This window comes from Acartia tonsa, chromosome 6, assembly GCF_053477335.1.
Source record: "Acartia tonsa isolate MP-2025a chromosome 6, ASM5347733v1, whole genome shotgun sequence".
NCBI classification, from domain to species: domain Eukaryota; kingdom Metazoa; phylum Arthropoda; class Copepoda; order Calanoida; family Acartiidae; genus Acartia; species Acartia tonsa.
Window position 1 is genome coordinate 33,796,363 of NC_137265.1, and position 19,174 is coordinate 33,815,536.

Sequence of the window (19,174 nt, forward strand, 5' to 3'; positions counted from 1 at the left end):
TATACAAGGTATATTGATAAAAGCGTTTTTTTTTGGGGGGGGGGGGGAACATTTATGACCGCATAAAGCTAAGGGTCAACTCATGATACAGGAAATATGAGACCTTAGAGAACAAGGACAAATCGTTACAATTTACAAAACTAACTCCAATCCAAATAAAATAAAAATATTTATTTTCATTTTATTTAAGTCAACATAGTTTATTTATTTATTTAGATTATTTATTTCATTAAAGTAAAAAAAGTTATGATTATTGTTTTGTTAGTATGTTAGGTTAAATAATAAATTAGTACATATTACTTGAGTTAGAATGATTAATACATTATTTAATGGTTATTGGTGGTTTATTTTTTAACTTTTCTTTCACTTTATGATATTAGCAAGTTTGATATATGGTTGAGTTGAAATGTAGAAGACAGTAAGCAGGGTGGAGGGTTGGATAATGTAGGGTGTTGGATCTTTGGAAGGTGGATTATTATAGAGTAGATACGCTGAAAGCCTGAAACAAAAAATCTTAAGTCTTAACAGCTATGTGAGGGAGAGGGGGGGGGGTGGTAATTTATCTATCCTTTACAACCCTCTCACATACTCACACGACAATACAAATACACATAATAAATACTAGGATATGACAATGAAAGAAAAATCGAGATTTTTGGAATAAAGAAAGGGGAGAATAAATTATTTAAAAGTCTTATCTATTATACAAATTTTATATCTAAGTTTTCATATTTATTGAATTGTTTACAAGTAAAACTGATATGGTTCTGATATCGCAAAAACCAATCAACCAATATTATTTTTTTATAATTCATTCTAAAAAAATAAAAAAAACTCATCAATATTTAATTTTTAAAGTTTTCATATTTATTGAATTGTTTAAAAGTAAAACTGATATGGTTCTGAGTTCTGATATCGCAAAAACCAATCAACCAATATTATTTTTTTTATAATTCATTCTATAAAAATAAAAAACTCATCAATATTTAATTTTTAAAAAAAATTGTATAAAAAGTAAAAAAAACACTGAGAAAATATTAGGTGTAGAGGTTTCGTGTTTTTTCTAGACAGCCATATTGGCTATTTTTCCAAATTTTGACGAAACGAAAAAATTTATTGGAAAATATCAGTAAATATTAACTTTCAGGATCGTATAAATTTAGAAAAGATTTTAATATTTAGGTTTCCTGTCCAAATTCAACCCTTTCCCTAATTGTTATAAACGTCTTTGGACAGTTAGAAACTAGGGGGAATATTAAAGAAATATTGACCCGACAGTTTCAAATTTCCATCGTCTAAGATCTATTGAATAGATTTCTAGTAGACATATGTCTGGTTTGAATATATCACAGTTTTTGAGTATTTAGAGTTTGAAAACTTGTTTTGCCTCAAACAATCATTTTTAAAACATAATGCGTTGTTGATCTTTTTCTTGTAGAAAAGCATACCGGATTAAAGACAAAAGAGAACCACACATTTAATCAGGGATAAGACAATTACTGATAAATTATTGTATACACGTGACCTAATTATGATCGACAAAAATACCTATCTGTAACGCTGCTAGTTTTATTAACCAATCGAGATGTAACAATAGGCCAATGAAGGACAGAACGTGTTTATAAAACTTTGGGTACAAGTATTTTAGTCAATCTCTTCTTTTAAAGATGTCATATGTCGATTTTTCGTTAATAACATTCATTTAAAATTAATAGAATTGTTTGTCAACATGAATGTTCTCTGTCTAAAAGGGTGAGTTGATTAGTATTGGTTAGATGAACTAAAGTTTACTCCTTATGTAACCATTTTCTCTTCTATTCAGGGATACAGGGATATGCCAATAGACTAAAGATTAATTTTTCTCAATTTGTTCTGTATTATATTTTGCCTTTGATGTGTTATAAGATTCAGGGATAGAAGGTTTGTAGATTAATGTAACCATAATTTGGTCATACCATCTCGGGTTCTATTCAGATAGAGAGTAGACAATGGCCTGTTTATTACACTAGTCCCCAAAGTTTTATAATAACGTTTTCTTATTATATTATTTATTATCAACAACTTTGGAGACTTAAGTGATTTTTGATTGGTTGATCCATTAATTTGAATGTTCAAACGTTTCAACTACTAATCTTAATCTACAGATGGGGTAATTTTGTGTATCATCATTGATGATGTACATCAATTTATTGGTGATTGTCTTATCCCTGGGTTCTATTGGTTTGTTATAAAAGAGCAAAGGCCAAAAGAAAGTAAAAGTTGAGTGGATCTATGTAGTATGTATATATAGTATACTCATAGATTTTGGGTTCTAGGTTCTAAATTATATTTGAATCACATATAAAAATCAGGTAGACATTGACCTGATTGTACTGTTATATTTCAATTAGTAAATGACTTTGGCCATTTTCTAGATGTATCAAGTTCAGTTAAGGGTCAAATATAATGCAATAGAGACTTTTTTCAATTAAGAAATAAGAATAGGATTTGAAATCTTTCATTTCACGGGGAAGATCTATAAGGTAAATGGTCTATCTCAGGCTTCACCTCTTCCAATTAGCCTAACAGTTGCCTATTGTCCGCATGGGACATGAATCTGTGATTTTTTTCTAAAATCAGACTGCTGTGTCTAAATTTATGCTTATCATATATTGAAAACAGTTATTCTTTTTTTTTAAATCCTTACATTGCAGAATTTCTGATAATGTAACAGTATTTCAATTCAATTATTTGAAGTATCCAATGACCTTTATATATTATCCTTTTAAGTAATTAAATTTGTGTTACATAAAAGTAAAATCCTATATTATTATTTCTTTTTATTATCTTTATTTTTGTATTTAAATGTTGCTAAATAAATGTGAGATATGGTTGATGACCTAAAGGCATTTTATAGCAGAATTGTGCTAGGAGCAGAAATCATGGAAAACAGACAATTTTATGAAAAACTAAATATTTGTTGATTCATTGATAGTCATTTTTTCAGTTTATACTTTTGAACAAGTGATTTCATGATATATTTTTTACTGATGCTTTATCAGATGTATGACAATAACAGTAATATTAAAGGTCTTTTCCACTAAATAGTTGCAACTCTTTTAAATGTCTTTTAGAACTTTTAGTCATGGATTTAGTGCAATCAAATGGTTGGTATAAGGGGTAGTAATTCTTCAACTATAAAAGGGCTTTAAGCAGCTGAATTCAAATGATACATTTTAAGAAGCAATGAAATCTTTCCAAGGGGCTTAAAATCCCTTAAAATTTCCACCATTTATGAAAAATATGTATTGTAATGAATCCCTGTTTTGTTCGCCTGGATATTTTATTTTACTATTCGCGGAAAGCTGTCTATAATACTATGCGATAAAAAATATTATAATTATATTTTTGAATGATTATCCCTGATCTCTGGAAGGGATGCAAAATAAACACAACAATACCTTCCCTCACCGACATTTATAGCTCTTCATGATGCACAGTATAAAGCAGAGTATGACAGCCGCAGCCGCAATAGTAGCCGCTGAATGATCACCTAAATTAAACTTGTATTTACACAGAAAGAAAGCCTATCCTTAATGTAATTAATTATAATGGCTTGATTGCTTGATTTGTAAATAATAAAAATTTACAAACATAATCCATTAAAAAAGTATTCAAAACCCAGGGATCTAAAGGGATAAGACAATGAATGGTAAATTGATGTACATCCCCGTTGACGATTCACAAAATTACCCCCTCTGTAGATTAAAATTTGTGGTTGAAACGTTTGAACACTCAATTAAATTAACCAACCAATCAAATTTCACTAAAGTCCCAAAAGTTGTTAAGCTAACGAATAAGAAAACGTTATTATATGACTTTGAGGACTTGTATAATAAACAGCTCACTGTCCCCCTCTCTCTCAGCAAAAATAGCATGCAAGCTGCTGATTGGATGCGCGGCTGATGACCCTGAATTTACCAACAATACTGTTAGAGCTATATCTTTTACATATATTTACATACATCTACGTGTGCGTGTGTGTGTGTGTGTGTATATGTGTAGGTATATTTGTATGTGTGTGTGGTGTGCACAGGATTTGCATGAATAAAGAAGAAAGGGGAATCTAAAATGGGGAAGGTGGGGGGGGGGGCAAAGACAAGGTTATCAAAGGTTACAGAATACCTTCTAATTTGTACTGTAACCAAATCAATCAAATTATTTTCATAAAATACAATTAGTTTGTGACTTAAGATCTGTTAAATGTTTTGGAACTGTATGTTGATTTTTAAGGGGCTTAGTAGTATAGCCATTGACGAACTTAGGGAGGGAAGGGACATTGAACTTTAAATTATACTGGTCCCTTTAGTTTTGTAAAAACTATCGCTCATTCATTAGCTCAAAAACCTCGGAGACTTTATATAGTCTTGATGGGTCGTACAGCATTCCAGTGTACAAACTTTTTCTCCAATAATTTTAATAAACAGAAGGGTTAATTATCTAATCAGGATTGTACATCATTTTATTGTCAATTGTTTTAACATTAAGACCCTCAGAAGAATATAAATCCATTCCCAAAGTTTTCTAAATGGGTTACAGTTGGTTTACTGTTTAATTAAGCAACTATTCTAATATTTTTCCAAATAAGATAAACATATACTACTACCTATAGATCAGTGTAATAAACTCAATACTTAATAAAAAGACTTTTATTCAATTTTTTATCAGAACTTTAGGACAGCTCAATAAAATAAACTTACAATATTTGAAGCGTAGCTACTCTAAAAATCGATACAAATATGCCTAAATTGCAAAAAAAAATTGTCAATATATATTAAAGATTAGCCACTAGATAAAACCAATAACGTGTTATTAGTGTAGAAGCTTCGCTTTCATGGGTATTGCAATGATTGTTGGAATAGATATTCAGTTTTTTTTATTGTATAAAAAAATGTTATTATTTTTTTTATATTAATCCTGAGTAGCCTACCTGCTTCCATACTTTACAGGTGTTCACATGAACTAGCAAAAAAAGACCTCTGTGAAAATATTATTTATTTAATATTTGCTCTTATTACAAGTATTAGGAGGGGATAGCGGAAAGTGTCATGTGTGACGTCATAAAAATACGTCTATTATCCATATCTTTTATAGGGGTTTCCTTTCCCACTTCTCCTCTTATCTTTCCTTTTCAGACTTATATTTATGACGTCACACATGACACTTTCCGTTATCCCATGAGGAGAGATACTTTAAACTAAGATTTAAAAACGTCGTTTTCTGAAGATGTTAGATTATATAGACTGTTTTTTCCACGTTTATATAGACAGATGTTAAAATTACAAATTTCAACTCGCTTTAGGTTTACTTAGCTATCTGAAAAGTATGTGAAACCTCCTAACGGTGTGAAAAATTATATAGTGCATTTAAATACTAATATTCTTAACCAATCAACTATTTACTAAATACCATTCGTATTTCTATATCCACTACAAAATTCAACCGTTTTATAATTTCTCGAGTTTATATTAAATCCTGTTATAAGTTTTGTAACTTTTGGCTCACATAATTTTTGCATATGCTGACATCATTGTGTTGACACCCGTCTTATCCTAGGCAATGCCTGGTAGTCTACACACAAATTTGCTAAATTTTTACAATTGCAATAGAGCATAATAGAAAATTTAATTATTGACATTCAATTTATGAAAGTGAAATTAAGAAGTAAAGGATGCTTTGCTGATTTAGTAATAAAATGTGGATTTGCTATTTCCGATATTTTAGAAAGTTTTCTTGTGGTTGTGAATGCACACCATGCCTAGCTGCTAGCTAATTAATCAGATTAAGCAAGGAAGCCCTTCAAATATAGAAATCCGTACCAATCTTATTTCAACTATTAATCTAATAATAACCTATGTATATTGTATGTCATATTTATAAATACTTAATTATGCAAAAATTAAAACCAAGTACTATGATACAAGAATTTAATCAATGTTTTTGTGTTGCTTTTTCTTAAGCTTTTTCTGTTGTTTTTGTTATCTTTTGCAAGGTCTGAATTAATACATAAATTATCAACAAACTTCTTGTAGATAATAATACGTTGTCCTTCTTCAGGGTTGTCGATGGAGGTAGGAGGAGAATATTCTATTTAATCAACCCCCCCCCCTTCTCCCAATCGAATTTGGTAGCACATTTTTTTAATTAAGTAAATTATCTACATTTCTTACCCAAATTGTGTGTTTTCCGTCCCTCCCCCCTATGTGAATTGTATTTTCAGGGTTAAAAACAATTTTATCGAGGAAATTTTTTTAGACTACCCCTTCTATCCAGATTCAATACCTTTAAAAAAATCTCGGACGTTCTTGCCCCCTTCCTATTTTTCAATATTTTTAATGTTTTTAGCTATCAATTTAAGTGATACTTTTAATCTACAGGTCTGGCCTAACGAAGACGAAGAGAGTCCCTCAATGACGCCATAAATTTGAGGAATGAGGAGAGGAGGAGTGGGAAAGCAAACCCCTAAAAAAGAGATAGATAATCCCTCATTTTTGTGACGTCACATGCTTATTTTTTTAGCTACTTTCTTCATGTACGATCCTATACCTACAGGTCTGTCCTAACCAATACTGACTCTCACCCATAACCCATAAGAAAGTCTTTCTCAAGATAGGTTTCTCCTTTGTTTGAAAAAAAAGTTGTTTTTTTTACTTAAAAACTCGTCTTTTATGCATATAATGATGTTTATATAATTAATTGTTCCAGTTGTTCAATATGAAATAGTTGTGAAAGAAGGAGAGGATACGAGAATACCATGTGATGTTCAGACTAATCAGGTAACTATACAGCTTTTAATGGACAGGTTGCTACAATAAATCTATAGTATAGATGCATAACCAGAAGACTACCTGGATCCCCCTGTTGAGGACCTTTTTCGTCTGCTAGCAAATTGCTTTCTGTTCTTTTGTAGCGATATGGCTGTGTTAATTTTCCCGACGCTTTTGGTTGATTTTCATTAAAAGTTGGCACAGGGTTCTAAGAAAGGGGATATACAGTTATTGGTTTACTCTAAGATTGATTGCCACCTTTTAATGAAGTCTGAAAACATACACATTTTACATGTATCAAAACTTTTTGTATTAAAATCAATTGCTAGAACCTTCATTGAAGTGGTGTGTACCTTTTTTTTTGGCAAAGGCAGTCCCCTTTACCCAAAATATTGTTTAATTTTAGAATTTTAGGATTCTTTTATTTTAAATTAAGTATATAACTTGAATGAATTAGAGAAATGAATACTGGTGTCTTTGCTTGTGAGTAAATTGGTGTATTTTTGGTTTTGTGGGTGTGTGGGTAATAGGTGATTGTGTGTGTATGTGTGTGTGATTGTATGTGTAATTGTGTGTGTGTGTGTGTGTGTGGGTATCTTCACTAATAACAAGACATTACCCGACAATAGAAAGAAAATTATTCTAATTTCTTGCAAAGCTTGCTCAGCTATTTCCTTTTTACTCAATATTGGCCATTGTGTACCTTCCAATCGCAAAATAGTATATCTAGATCTTTAATAAGACCAATAAGAAAACAGTGTAGAAACAATCTGGACATGTTATTGATTTGAACATGAACACATTTTGACGAGGGAGCAGTTTTTTTTCATTCTTCCATATATCCTTCTACACTATTATTTTTTTTAACAACAAGTTTTCAATGATAGAATAATTAAATTAAATTGTTTTTTGAAATATGGATATCTAGTACGAATATACATGTATAAAATCAAGCCAAAATTATAATTGTTCATTTTAAGTACACTGTATTCAAATTTACATATTGCATATTAAATCGTTGTTACTCAATATTAGTTTCTATTTTTCCTACTGTCAGATTTTTTAGGTTTACTTTTTTGGATGTTGTCACATAACATTCTTGTTATATTACAATTGGAAAAGGTGGTAGGTATGAGGTCTATATTTGTGTAAAAGGAAAATGTGTGTAACCGCATGATTTGCCTTAGTAGTGGTTTCCACCATTGCAACTGATAAAAGCCTCCAAATATTGCATCTAAATGGCTGGATCCTTTTTGTTTTGAAAGTTTTTTTTTCTTTCATGGAAAAATTAAGGGTCCGATTATGTACAGTACATCATTGATGAAAGATTTAACTTAGATAACTGAAAGATTATCTAAGATTTTCTCCGATTTTCACACTTGCCATGATAAATTGGGCCCATAATGAAACATTTGGAATTTTAGTATTATTCTTGATAGTTGTATCTTAATTGCAACTAAACGAAAATGATCTATAATAAGGTATATTTGTGTCTTTATGTAAGATATATTTAAAGATTTTTAAGCCTTTTCCCAACTATCTGAGCTATCAGGCTTCTGTGACTAAGTAGGGTATTGTCAGTAAAGTTTTAATTGTTGACTTAAAAACATTGGATACTTTTAGTAGATATTGATTGGTTTGTTTAAACTATCATATTCTGAGCTTTTTAGATTACAGTAGTTCTTTTGGGTATAGTCCCTTTCGTGGCAACGCCTCTTGAGGAGCGATTCTTCATATTTTTAAAATGGCTTTTTGATAGGTTATTTTAGGTTAGGTTAGGTTATATTGGGTTAAGTAATTGCCCCACAGGGGAAGAAAAAGGAGAAAAGCTACTTTAAAAATACGAAGAAACTCCCCTTAAGGGGCGTTGCCACGAAAGGGACAATACACGTTCTTTTCATCTATAGAATAAGTAATTTTGTGTATTATCCTTGACCACAGACAAATTAAGAAATGAAAAAGTAACCACTGAAGAAATCCACCAAAATGGGTTTAATAGAAATAACAATGAGATATTATCCGTTAAATTACACAATAACAACTTGGTATTTTTGGCCAGGGATTTTGGGATAGTAACTTTGAAGATAGAATTCAACAAACTTTTTTATATTTAACAAGAATTTAATTTATTAAAAATATGTAAGTAAGGTTAAATTAAGCTTGCATTGCTAAAGATTTTATAAATAGATTAGATGAGGTTTGTTATGGTTTGCTATTTATGTCAGGTTAAAGCTTTGAATGATTTTAGTTACTTGGAAGAATACCGTGTAGGTTTAATTACTCTTTCATTCAGTCTAAAAATGAAAAGTTAAAAAATATAATCATTAAAATATTATTTCCACTGTTTTAATAAAAATAGTTTATCATATTATTTCCTATTACCAATATCTAAATAGTTTAACCCAACTTTAAGCAAATGTAAAAACCTGATTTTAAGTTTAGTTAATAATTCCTATATCCCTAGCTTTCGCTCAAAATAAAGACAGACATAAATACAATTTACAAGTCTTAACATTTCTACTTGTCATTGTTGACTTTATATTTTACAATAATAATACAAAAATTAACAATAACAATAAAGATAAAAAAGTTTAACTCAATAAAAAATAGTTATTTATCACATAGTAATATAGACTGTTTTTCGCGGATACTAATTAGAAAAATTATAAGATAAACCTGTTTTTGTTAGCCCCGAGTCAACAAAACTAGTATTATTTTTTTTTTTTAATATTCGTGAAACAGTGTCTGTAATACGATGATATGCATGGTTTTTCATTATGGCTGAGAATCGGATCTAATTCAGCGGATATTAAAGCTGGAAAAGACATTCCAGGTTCAAATACTATTAATTGTTTGATATAGCAGCGAAATAAACTAGTCTAACTTATTAAGTAAAAGTGTCTAAAACTTGTTGACCTATTAAATCTCGTACGTGCGAACATATCCTAGTTAAAGAGTAGCTGTGCTACTAAAAATCACCTGAAATAGCTGAATCATTATAATATGTATTAAAGTTTGTGTGTGTGTGTGTTTTTAGTTTTAGATTGTTGGGGAATATAAAGACAAATCTAATTTGCACGAGTCAGGGATAAGGGATAGACCATCTGAAGATTGAGATATTTTTCATAAATTTAAAGTTATTGAAAAGGTTAATTGTTTTGCATTACATTATTGTACAACAGCATGCTTTGATTAGAAATCTTTATAAAAGATTTCCAGTATGGCTTTGAAACCTATTAATATATCCGTTGGATTAGAACCGGTCTTCAGCTATACTACAGACTTATATAGAGTATCGTATTACAGTTATATTAAATCTATTTTTGTTTCGGGCCCTCGGGGTCTAACAAAACTGGTTTTAATCTTATACAATTTCCATTTAAATATCTGCGTAAAGCTGTCTATTATACGATGCAATAGATAAGTAATAACAAATTAAAACTTATTTCCTAATATTTTTTCTTCATGTAAATTATTCATTATCCCTGGCAGGAATTGATTGGATTTATATATGCATTAGAGCGAATACAATTGAACAAATTTAATTAATTTACAAACAAAACAGAAAAGATTAATATTCCCCCAGCGAAAAAGAATTATTATTTTTCTACAATCTAAACATGTATTCAAAAAGGGCATTTTTAAAGTGTTTTTCAGTAAATCTGTAGGAAATTGTATATTTAGTAAGATTTACCAAAGCTCTATCTTTTACTAATATAGTGTCTATTTTGATTATCTCTGCTGCAAGCGTGTTTAAATTTGTCTTTAAGTTAATGGTAAAAACAATGTTAAAAAGTTGCAGAACAGTATGCAGTAAATTAATTCTATTTGAGAATACAATTCTAATTTTAATTAGGTTTTAAGGTTTCACAATAGGGAAAAATCAGGATTTTATCAATCGATTATTTTGTAGAAAATTCTAGGTCTAACTCTTATTTGACTTGAATGAGTTATTTTTTTTTATATATCTTGATATATTTTTCATAGCATAGCAACTACAAGAAAGATTTTTTTACAAGCAGAACAATATCAATTATGATTAGTTGCATTCTGATGTAATAAAATTAAAATTAAGCTATGCGAAGATAATAGAACGAATGATTATCTAAGAAACGTGTAGGTGTTTGCTTAAAATGACCTATTGTATCATGGCATGCGAACGGTTTTGAACAGTCCCTAGCTATAGAGTATCTACACTACAAAAAAAATATGGACCGACATTGTTTTGGCATACTTTATCTATTGGCCACATATATTCTTTTGATTTTTCCTTTTAGATTGATATCAGAGGGTTAATATTAAATTAACCGGTACTTAAGGCATAAGCTTAAAATTGCTTTTCTAGTAAACAGTATTTCCTAATTTTTGAAGGGTAAAAAAGGAACTTAATTGTTCAAAATTATTTTTAATAGCTTATTAATATTAAAATTACAATTCTTTATGCTTACTACAATTTAAGAACCATTTGCCTTTTACAATTTAATTATGTTAACATGTTAGTTTATCTTTAGGTAACCTATCCATGTGACCCCCTGGTTAATTCTCTTACTTATGTTGTTGTTATTAGAAGAAAAGTGTAGCTGGAGACCTTTTAACTCTGTGGTAACATGTTAGTTTGTCTTCATTGACCTATCCCTGATCCCACTGGTTAATTCTCATGTTGTATTTAATAAAAGGATAGTGCAGCTGGGTACATTATTACGGATCTTGGACAAAGCGCGGCTAGGCAGGCCAGGGGGCCGAGCGCTGCGGCCATGACCTTTATTAACAGTGGAAGCTACTTTGTCCTGAAGCTACTTTGTCCTGAAGCTACTTTGTTCGAAGCTACTTTGTCTGAAGCTACTTTGTCCAAGATCCATTATTACTCTTGTAACATGTTAGTTTATCATCAGGTGTCCTATTCCTGTGTCCTCTGGTTAATTTTGTTATCCATGTTGTTGTTATTAGAAGGACGGTGCAGCTGGAGACCGGCCAACTCTTATTATCTGGTACAGAAAGGATCAAAACATTCCAATATACAGGTACGGATTAAGATTTTTGGTTTGTTTCGTAGCTGCTCTATTATAAGGGTCTGTTCGTACGTTTGTCCGTAACAGTTCTAAGCTCTATTGTAGGCATTTTCTTTAGTTGCAGAGCTACTCTGAAACTAAAGGCTTTTCTTACGTCCTAGTAAGTAAAGAAAATTGAACATATTTTCCTTATTGTTGATAGATTTTACAAGTTCATATATGTTTACATATGTTGCTTAAAACTTTTTAAAATATATGATGAATATTTTACAATCAATGATTTATTTCGAAAACCTGCTAAAATTAAAAATTAAATTCTTTATATATTTTTTTATCATTTTTATTTTATAGATGGAAGAAAGGTGTTCCTTTTTGCTTATTTTAAGTAAAATAAGATCTTCGCACTTGGTCTTTATTTTTATCCTTACATATAAAGTAGTACGTTTTTTGCTCACTACTGAACCAATTGAGTTTTCCTTTCCAAGAAAGTTTTAAATACGTAGACTAATTTTCATCAAAGAAAATTTGATAATCAATATTAGTAATTTAATAATAATTTAACAACAAAATATAATTTTCTAATAGTGAATATCGAATAAATCCTTATATTTATAAATACACATTAGACCAGTTCAGTTTAGTTAATTCAAATTTTTATTGCTTTGTCAAGAATATCCTAGTCAATTAGAACAAATTTGAAACACTACTTTGAGTTGACAACATTATTTCTGCTAGTTATTAAAATAAAAACCAATGATCCCAGTTAAAATAGAATAATAAGCTTTTGAGATATGTTTCTATACCTCTTTATCATGGTTTGCTTTAAAAATCAAATCTACGAGTACTAAAGCAATATGGGTGAACGGCAAGATTAGTAAAAAAGTATATTTTCATGGGTCAAAGAATATAAAATGAATAAAATGACGGATCGATAGACAAGAAATCCTATTATATAAAGTGGTCAGGTTTTTTGTCTGAAGCTTAAGATCTCAATAACTACTGAACTGATTGGGTTCTCTGTTTTAGTTAAGCTTCACGTAGATCCTGTAATGGTTTCCGGCTATTTTATTTTCATACTCAAGTCTTGGGATAGTTTTGAGCTATTTTGTTTTCAGATTTAATTCTTGGGTTGGTTTTAAGCTATTTTTCTAGCCCCTCTCTGCCCCTTCGAATATACATGCTAGGAGCGTAGCTGCTAGTGTGATATAAAAAAATATAGCGATCCCATAAATTGTTAAAGAAATGAGTAGGTCTAACACACGTATGCACAAATTTGTGGTCGACAAGAATTTATTGAAAAGCAATAGAAAATGTGTGCTGCCTGGTTTCAAAACTTATACACACACCACCAGCACAATAATACCATTCCAACTTTGATAGATTGGTTTCCTACCAATATATTAATCTGTAAATCGCAAGTGCACCATCACCTCCCCCCCCCCCCTCCTGCAAAATATAAAACACAACACTGTATACAACTGAAATTTTCTGCCAAGAAAAAATATCACATCCCCCCAACATACCTTATTTTTTTTTTCTAAGATAAGAGAAAGGGAACAGTGTTATGTTAGGGAAATCACCAAAGTATCAAATTAAAACCTATAAGGGAGGGTTATGGGAGGTTTACTGGTAAATTGAATGGTTTAGTACCAACCCATAGTGCAAGTTACAAACCAAAATTAATAGTAATACAATAAAAGGACATATGGAATTATTTGAATATACCAATTAATTTTACAATGTTCTTTTGATAATTCATTGGCAATAACTTACAACAATAACCTTTCATTAATACTAATGTTTGCATGTTATTATTGCTTTTCATGTCATACAGAATTATATTTTTAAGTAGTGTTTTTCACTGATAACCTCCCTCTTACTTTTGGATTAAACCAGCAGCTACGCCCCCTAGAAGCCTCTAGTGGCACTTAAGCGGGGAAGGTAGGTCGACCAACCTCCCCCTCATTTTTAATTTTAGGTTTTGAAAAGTAAAATAAAATTCTAGGGACTATTTCTCATTAGAGATCCCACTGACTATTTTATACAATAGGATTGAAAATACCCTACATTGTCTTAACCCTACAGGCCTTCCCATTACTCAATAGAACCTAACCTAACATAACCTAAAACATTAAAAAAAAACTTTGTTTGAACTGTCATGTTGAATCCAAGTATTTTATTTTTTATTTATTCTAATTTATCAATTAATAAAAAGAAACTATTAATAAAGATGTTTTGTGACTTTCAATTATTGAATTCCAATTGAATCTTTTTGCCGAGGTAAATTGAAATCATTTGATGTATTTGTTTTAAATATAGGTCTATTTAAATTTTATTTGTATATTTTGTACCATAGCAAAACTTAATCAGAACATTCACCAGAATTGATTCAATTTTATAAATAAACAAATACGAAATCATTTACAAGCAGCTACGCCCCCTAGAGGCCTCTAGAGGCATTTTAGGTATGGGAGGGGGAAAGTTGACCCTTTTTCCACTTTCACTATTGGATGTAAAAAGAACAAGTGAGAAAATATATTTTGGGAGGTTCATTTTTTCATATGCGATTTCTCATTGATTGGTGATGGTACCCTCCCCCAAAATAGTTTAACTACCCTCCCATGAAATGCTACACTGTAAAGGAGACCCTTTGGTTATAGTTATAGTTCTTTTCCATTAGAAATGCTGTACTTCCCTCTTATTAGGCAAAATATCTATTTTCAAAAATATAAGGTAAAGGAAAATCCTTTAGGTTCTAATTAGAATTTTTGGGTATAGTCCCTTTCGTAACAACGCACCTTATGGGGCGATTCTTCGTATTTTCACAGTAGATTTTCTCCTATTTCTAGCCCCTGCGTGGTGCTCTAACCCTACGGGGGGCTCTAACCCTGTGGGGCAATCACCTAACCCAATATAACCTAAAATAACCTATAAAAAGCCATTTTAAAAATACGACGAATCGACCCTTATGGGGCGATGTTACGAAAAGGACTATTCCCGAATTCTTTTTCATCAGAAATTATTGACATCCCTGTTTGTAGGCGTAAATATTTTATTTCTTTGAAGAATTATAATTTACAACATGAGGTTGTTTATTAATCAATTAGATTTAAATTTGGAATTATAGAGTAGATACATATATGCATAATATAATAGGAACTTTTCTTCAGTTCCATGAATAGTGTACTGAAATGAATGCGTTGTTTTCTTGTTTCAATTTTCTTTCATTCTTTTGAGTTGAAAAGAAGTGTAAATTGTTTTGTTTTCTATGAAATTGTGTGCAGCATTTCCAGGCTATATCTTAGAACAATTAATATAGAATGTAATCTAGGTTTCAAATTACCAGAGAAAAACTTAGAATAGTTAATATAGAACTAGATTCAATTACTTAATTTCAGTTGAGATTGTAGTGAGTCATCTTTTAAAGATATTTAGAACATAAAATGAAATGAAACATTTAAAAAAAATTTCCTGCTTTTTGCTACAGCTATTAATGTTCTATGGAAAATTTCAACTTTCTAAATGAGTTTATGTTATTGCTTAACTAAATCTTATGTCTTCTCACAAGAATGTTTTCATCCTTGTTCATTTATAATAAAGAAAACCACAAATATATACCAATTCGAACTGCAATTCAATGCACAATAGGTTGAGATGTTTTTAAATACTTTCAGATTTATTATTCGAAATTAAATCTGAATTAAGTAAATATATTGTGCTTTTTTTGTTTTATACGTAAACTAATTTCACGCTCTTATGAGTATTATCTCCCCTGTAATCTATTTGTTTCATTTGTTGTCCCTGTCCTGAGAAATGCAAAAATAATTAAAGATTTTACATGCCCTAAATTATTTCATAACAAATGAGCAATTATGGTTTTCATGTAATGCATTGCATTATACCATTTACAGCTATGTCCTCGCCTATACCCTCCAAGAAACTTGCTAAAAATTATAAGGAAAAAAATGATAATTTTACCAAAATTTTATTTTTAAGATGCCTGGTATGCCAATCAAAATCGAAAGATTGAGAAGAAAACTATAATATGTTGGGCTAAAAATTAATTTATTCGTGGAAAAAAAGCCTGCCACTTTTTGGAGTATAAATAAGAAATAAAATCAATATTATCGTTAACTTTGTCTTTTTAGTTTGGATTTACGTCGATACGAAGAAACGAAATCTGGCGTTCATTGGAGTAATCATAACACGACAGGTAAATTAATATCAAAGCTTTTCAAATGAGATACACTTATGTCCGTCCTAGAGGATGTTAAAATGCTGTAATAGAAATTCTACTTTCAATATTTAATACGCCCTTCAAATACATGACTCTTGTCTTGAGGTCCAAAAGTTGCCTAAATAGAAAGCCTGTTTTTAACCCAAGGCATTATCCTATCAAAATCACGTCCAAAACAAATCAGAACTTAATATTTGTTGTATGAATGACATAGCTTCAAAATTGAACTAAGCAATAATCAAATAGACCTGTTTTTGAACAATTGCATTCTTCTATTTTGTTAAGATCGAGGACGAATATACTATGAAGAAAATGGAAAAATGAAGAAATCTTATCTCCTACTACCCACTGTTACCAGAGAGGATAAAGGAAAATACAGGTATTCTATGTTCATTTTTTATTAATTCATGGCTTGTAAAACCGATTATTGAATTATGAATAAACTAGCGGCTACGCCCCTAGAGGCCTCTAGTGGCACTTTAAATATTTTTGTTTGTTAAAGTCTATGTTAATTATTTATGTTACGATACCTACCATATGTTACGTTGAAGTCTCCTTATTTATGTTACGATACCTACCATATGTAACGTTGAAGTCTCCCCAATATTAAAAATTTTTTCGAATTTTTTGTCATTTCTCTTGGGAGGGTGGTGGTACCCTCCCCCAAAATAGTTATAAACCTTCCCAGGACACATGAGAATCTACCCTGTTAAGGAGAACCCGATCGGTTCAGCGGTAAGCGAGATCCTTCGGTACAGACACACAGATACACACACAGACATCCTGTTACTTTAGTATAAGGATATATTTATTCGCCCGTTTCATAATCAAAATAACAACATTTTTTTTCTTTTCTTTTTGTATATAAAATAAATTTACGATAGATGAAAGACTCCTCTTTTAGTATTTGAGTTTTATGATATAGGGTTTATTTTTCATTTATGATAATTTATTTGCACTGATAAACGTCGTCCCTCAATCAAATCAAGATTTTTTAACATGTAGACAATAAAGGCCATTTAGGTATCAAAATAGACCTACTTTTCATTTATTTTCAAATAAATTGAGTTTCTCAAGACCAAATATTGTACTCTAAGAAGATATGAAATAAATTTACATTTAAGTGGTGTTAGATTTTTACTACTCCATATTAAACAAAAGCTTTGGACTATTGTGAAAGACAGACAAGTTTGCTTTAATTCAGTGTATCATGGAATAATTGGTAATGAGATATATTTAATTCAAAATTAAAAAGCTGTTAGAAATTGAATATTTCTATTAAGACACAATAGAATGAGATCTAAGTTAATACAAGTTTGAAATTTTAAATTTATGTTTAAATGTCTTGATTAAATTTGGAGGTGGTGTGATAAAGTTATAATGTAGTTAACAATTTGATAGCTAAGAGGGGGGAATATGAAATATGACAAATTATTTGGTGAACAAATCCCCCTCCCACCCATCGTTTGTGTGGTGATGATTTTATAGCAAAACCACTCAATAATCATTTATTTTGCCATATTAAAATGTCCGTTCGGCACTTTAAAACTTGTTTGTCAGTATGTCTACACAAGATGCCTCCCAAGATAAAAAAAAATAGAAGTTTCTACCTCCCCAACCCTCCCAATATTTTCAGTTTAAACAGGCATTTTATAAAAAAGCACTTGTATGATATATACTCTAACAAAAAACACCTAATATATGTATTATATGGCATTGTTTTGTAATATTAATTTTACTCTGCTACATTGCTAGTTAGAAGACTTACCTTGTTAATTCTGTGTTTGATATTTTAATTATATTTAATTGTGAAAAGGGGGAAAATAATCAAATATAGTCACAAACAAAACATGACTAATTAAAAGTAGGGACTGGTAATTATTTTTTTTTCTTCCATACATAAAAACTGTGACCAAAAGTATAATAATATGGAAATACATTTAATACTTCTATTTAATTTTATTTTTGATACTTAATGCTGGTTTAAGTGATTTTTTCTCCAAACGCGGCCTACAGAAAGAATTTGAATTCCTTTTTGGTGAAATTAAAGGACACTAGGTAAATAATTTTTATCAGTTAAAATTTACTAAAGCGTTTGATGTATAAAATATTTTGAACACATTTTCTAATTTTACATTGTAAAATAATTGTAATAGCTTAAATGAATATTTAGAAGCAATGTAAATTAAACATAGTTACTATACAATAACAAATAGTACAAATGCGAAAACTAATCTTACTGACCGCTATATGTTAATGCTGTTCAACAAATCACGTGCAAATGAATAATTTTGCAATCGTCATATTTAAAAAAATTATATGTTTAAAATAGAAATGTCCCTATATTAAAACTTTACAATTCACTTTGTGTGTCAGTATGTCCATTAAGCTATGGTTATTTAAGTCAAATTCAAATAAGTATATTCTGTTCTGGTAACACTTTTTTGTTGATGATATGCAAAAGAGAGAACATATACGATAGTAATTGCACATCTTCCATAAGAGTGTCTCTAGTTGAAAGCTAAATGATAAACAAATATTATATCAATACCATATCAGGAGGGTGTGGCATAGGGTGGGTCGATTTTGAACATTTTTTTCTGAGAACAAAGCGGGGATCTGCAAATGATTTTTATGAGTATAATACACCTCTGGATGATTTAAAATTTATCCTAAGTCTTAAAACCGCTGACGACCAGACATTCAATTGTATAGCTATTTGTAAATGGGTGTCAAAAATTTATTGAATCAGAACTATGGCTTCATGGTGCTCCCAGGAAAGGCATTGAGGTGTAGAATCAGGAACCTTTGGCTGTTTAAAAAAAGCTCGTTCCTAGCCTGAGAAAATCTCAAAAAACCTCTACAAATTGGACAATTCTCAATAAACCTTAAAAATTGATTATTTTTTAGTCATTTCTAATTCTTTTTCGGTCAGAAATTTTATCTGTTGCGCACCCCCTTTTTGTCTAATTCCAAAACGAACCCGTCCTAGTGGGGCACTAGAGTCAGCATTTTTCAACCATTACTGCAAACTTTTGGGCTGATACAGGATAGAACTGAACATTATTAATTTCACTTTGTACCAAGCCTTTAATGTATAACACGCACACATACACACACAC

General features: G+C 30.3%; 1 protein-coding gene across 1 annotated transcript in view; it reads left to right on the top strand.

Annotated features, from left to right (window-relative positions):
- LOC145322448 (uncharacterized) overlaps window positions 1-19,174 on the top strand; it is a 165,154-nt gene that overhangs the window by 12,337 nt on the left and 133,643 nt on the right. The window contains exons 3-6 of the mRNA XM_080164449.1: window positions 6,743-6,815; window positions 11,754-11,827; window positions 15,964-16,028; window positions 16,338-16,431. Coding sequence (XP_080020575.1) covers window positions 6,743-6,815; window positions 11,754-11,827; window positions 15,964-16,028; window positions 16,338-16,431 — 306 coding nt within the window. The remainder of the gene's footprint in view (window positions 1-6,742; window positions 6,816-11,753; window positions 11,828-15,963; window positions 16,029-16,337; window positions 16,432-19,174) is intronic.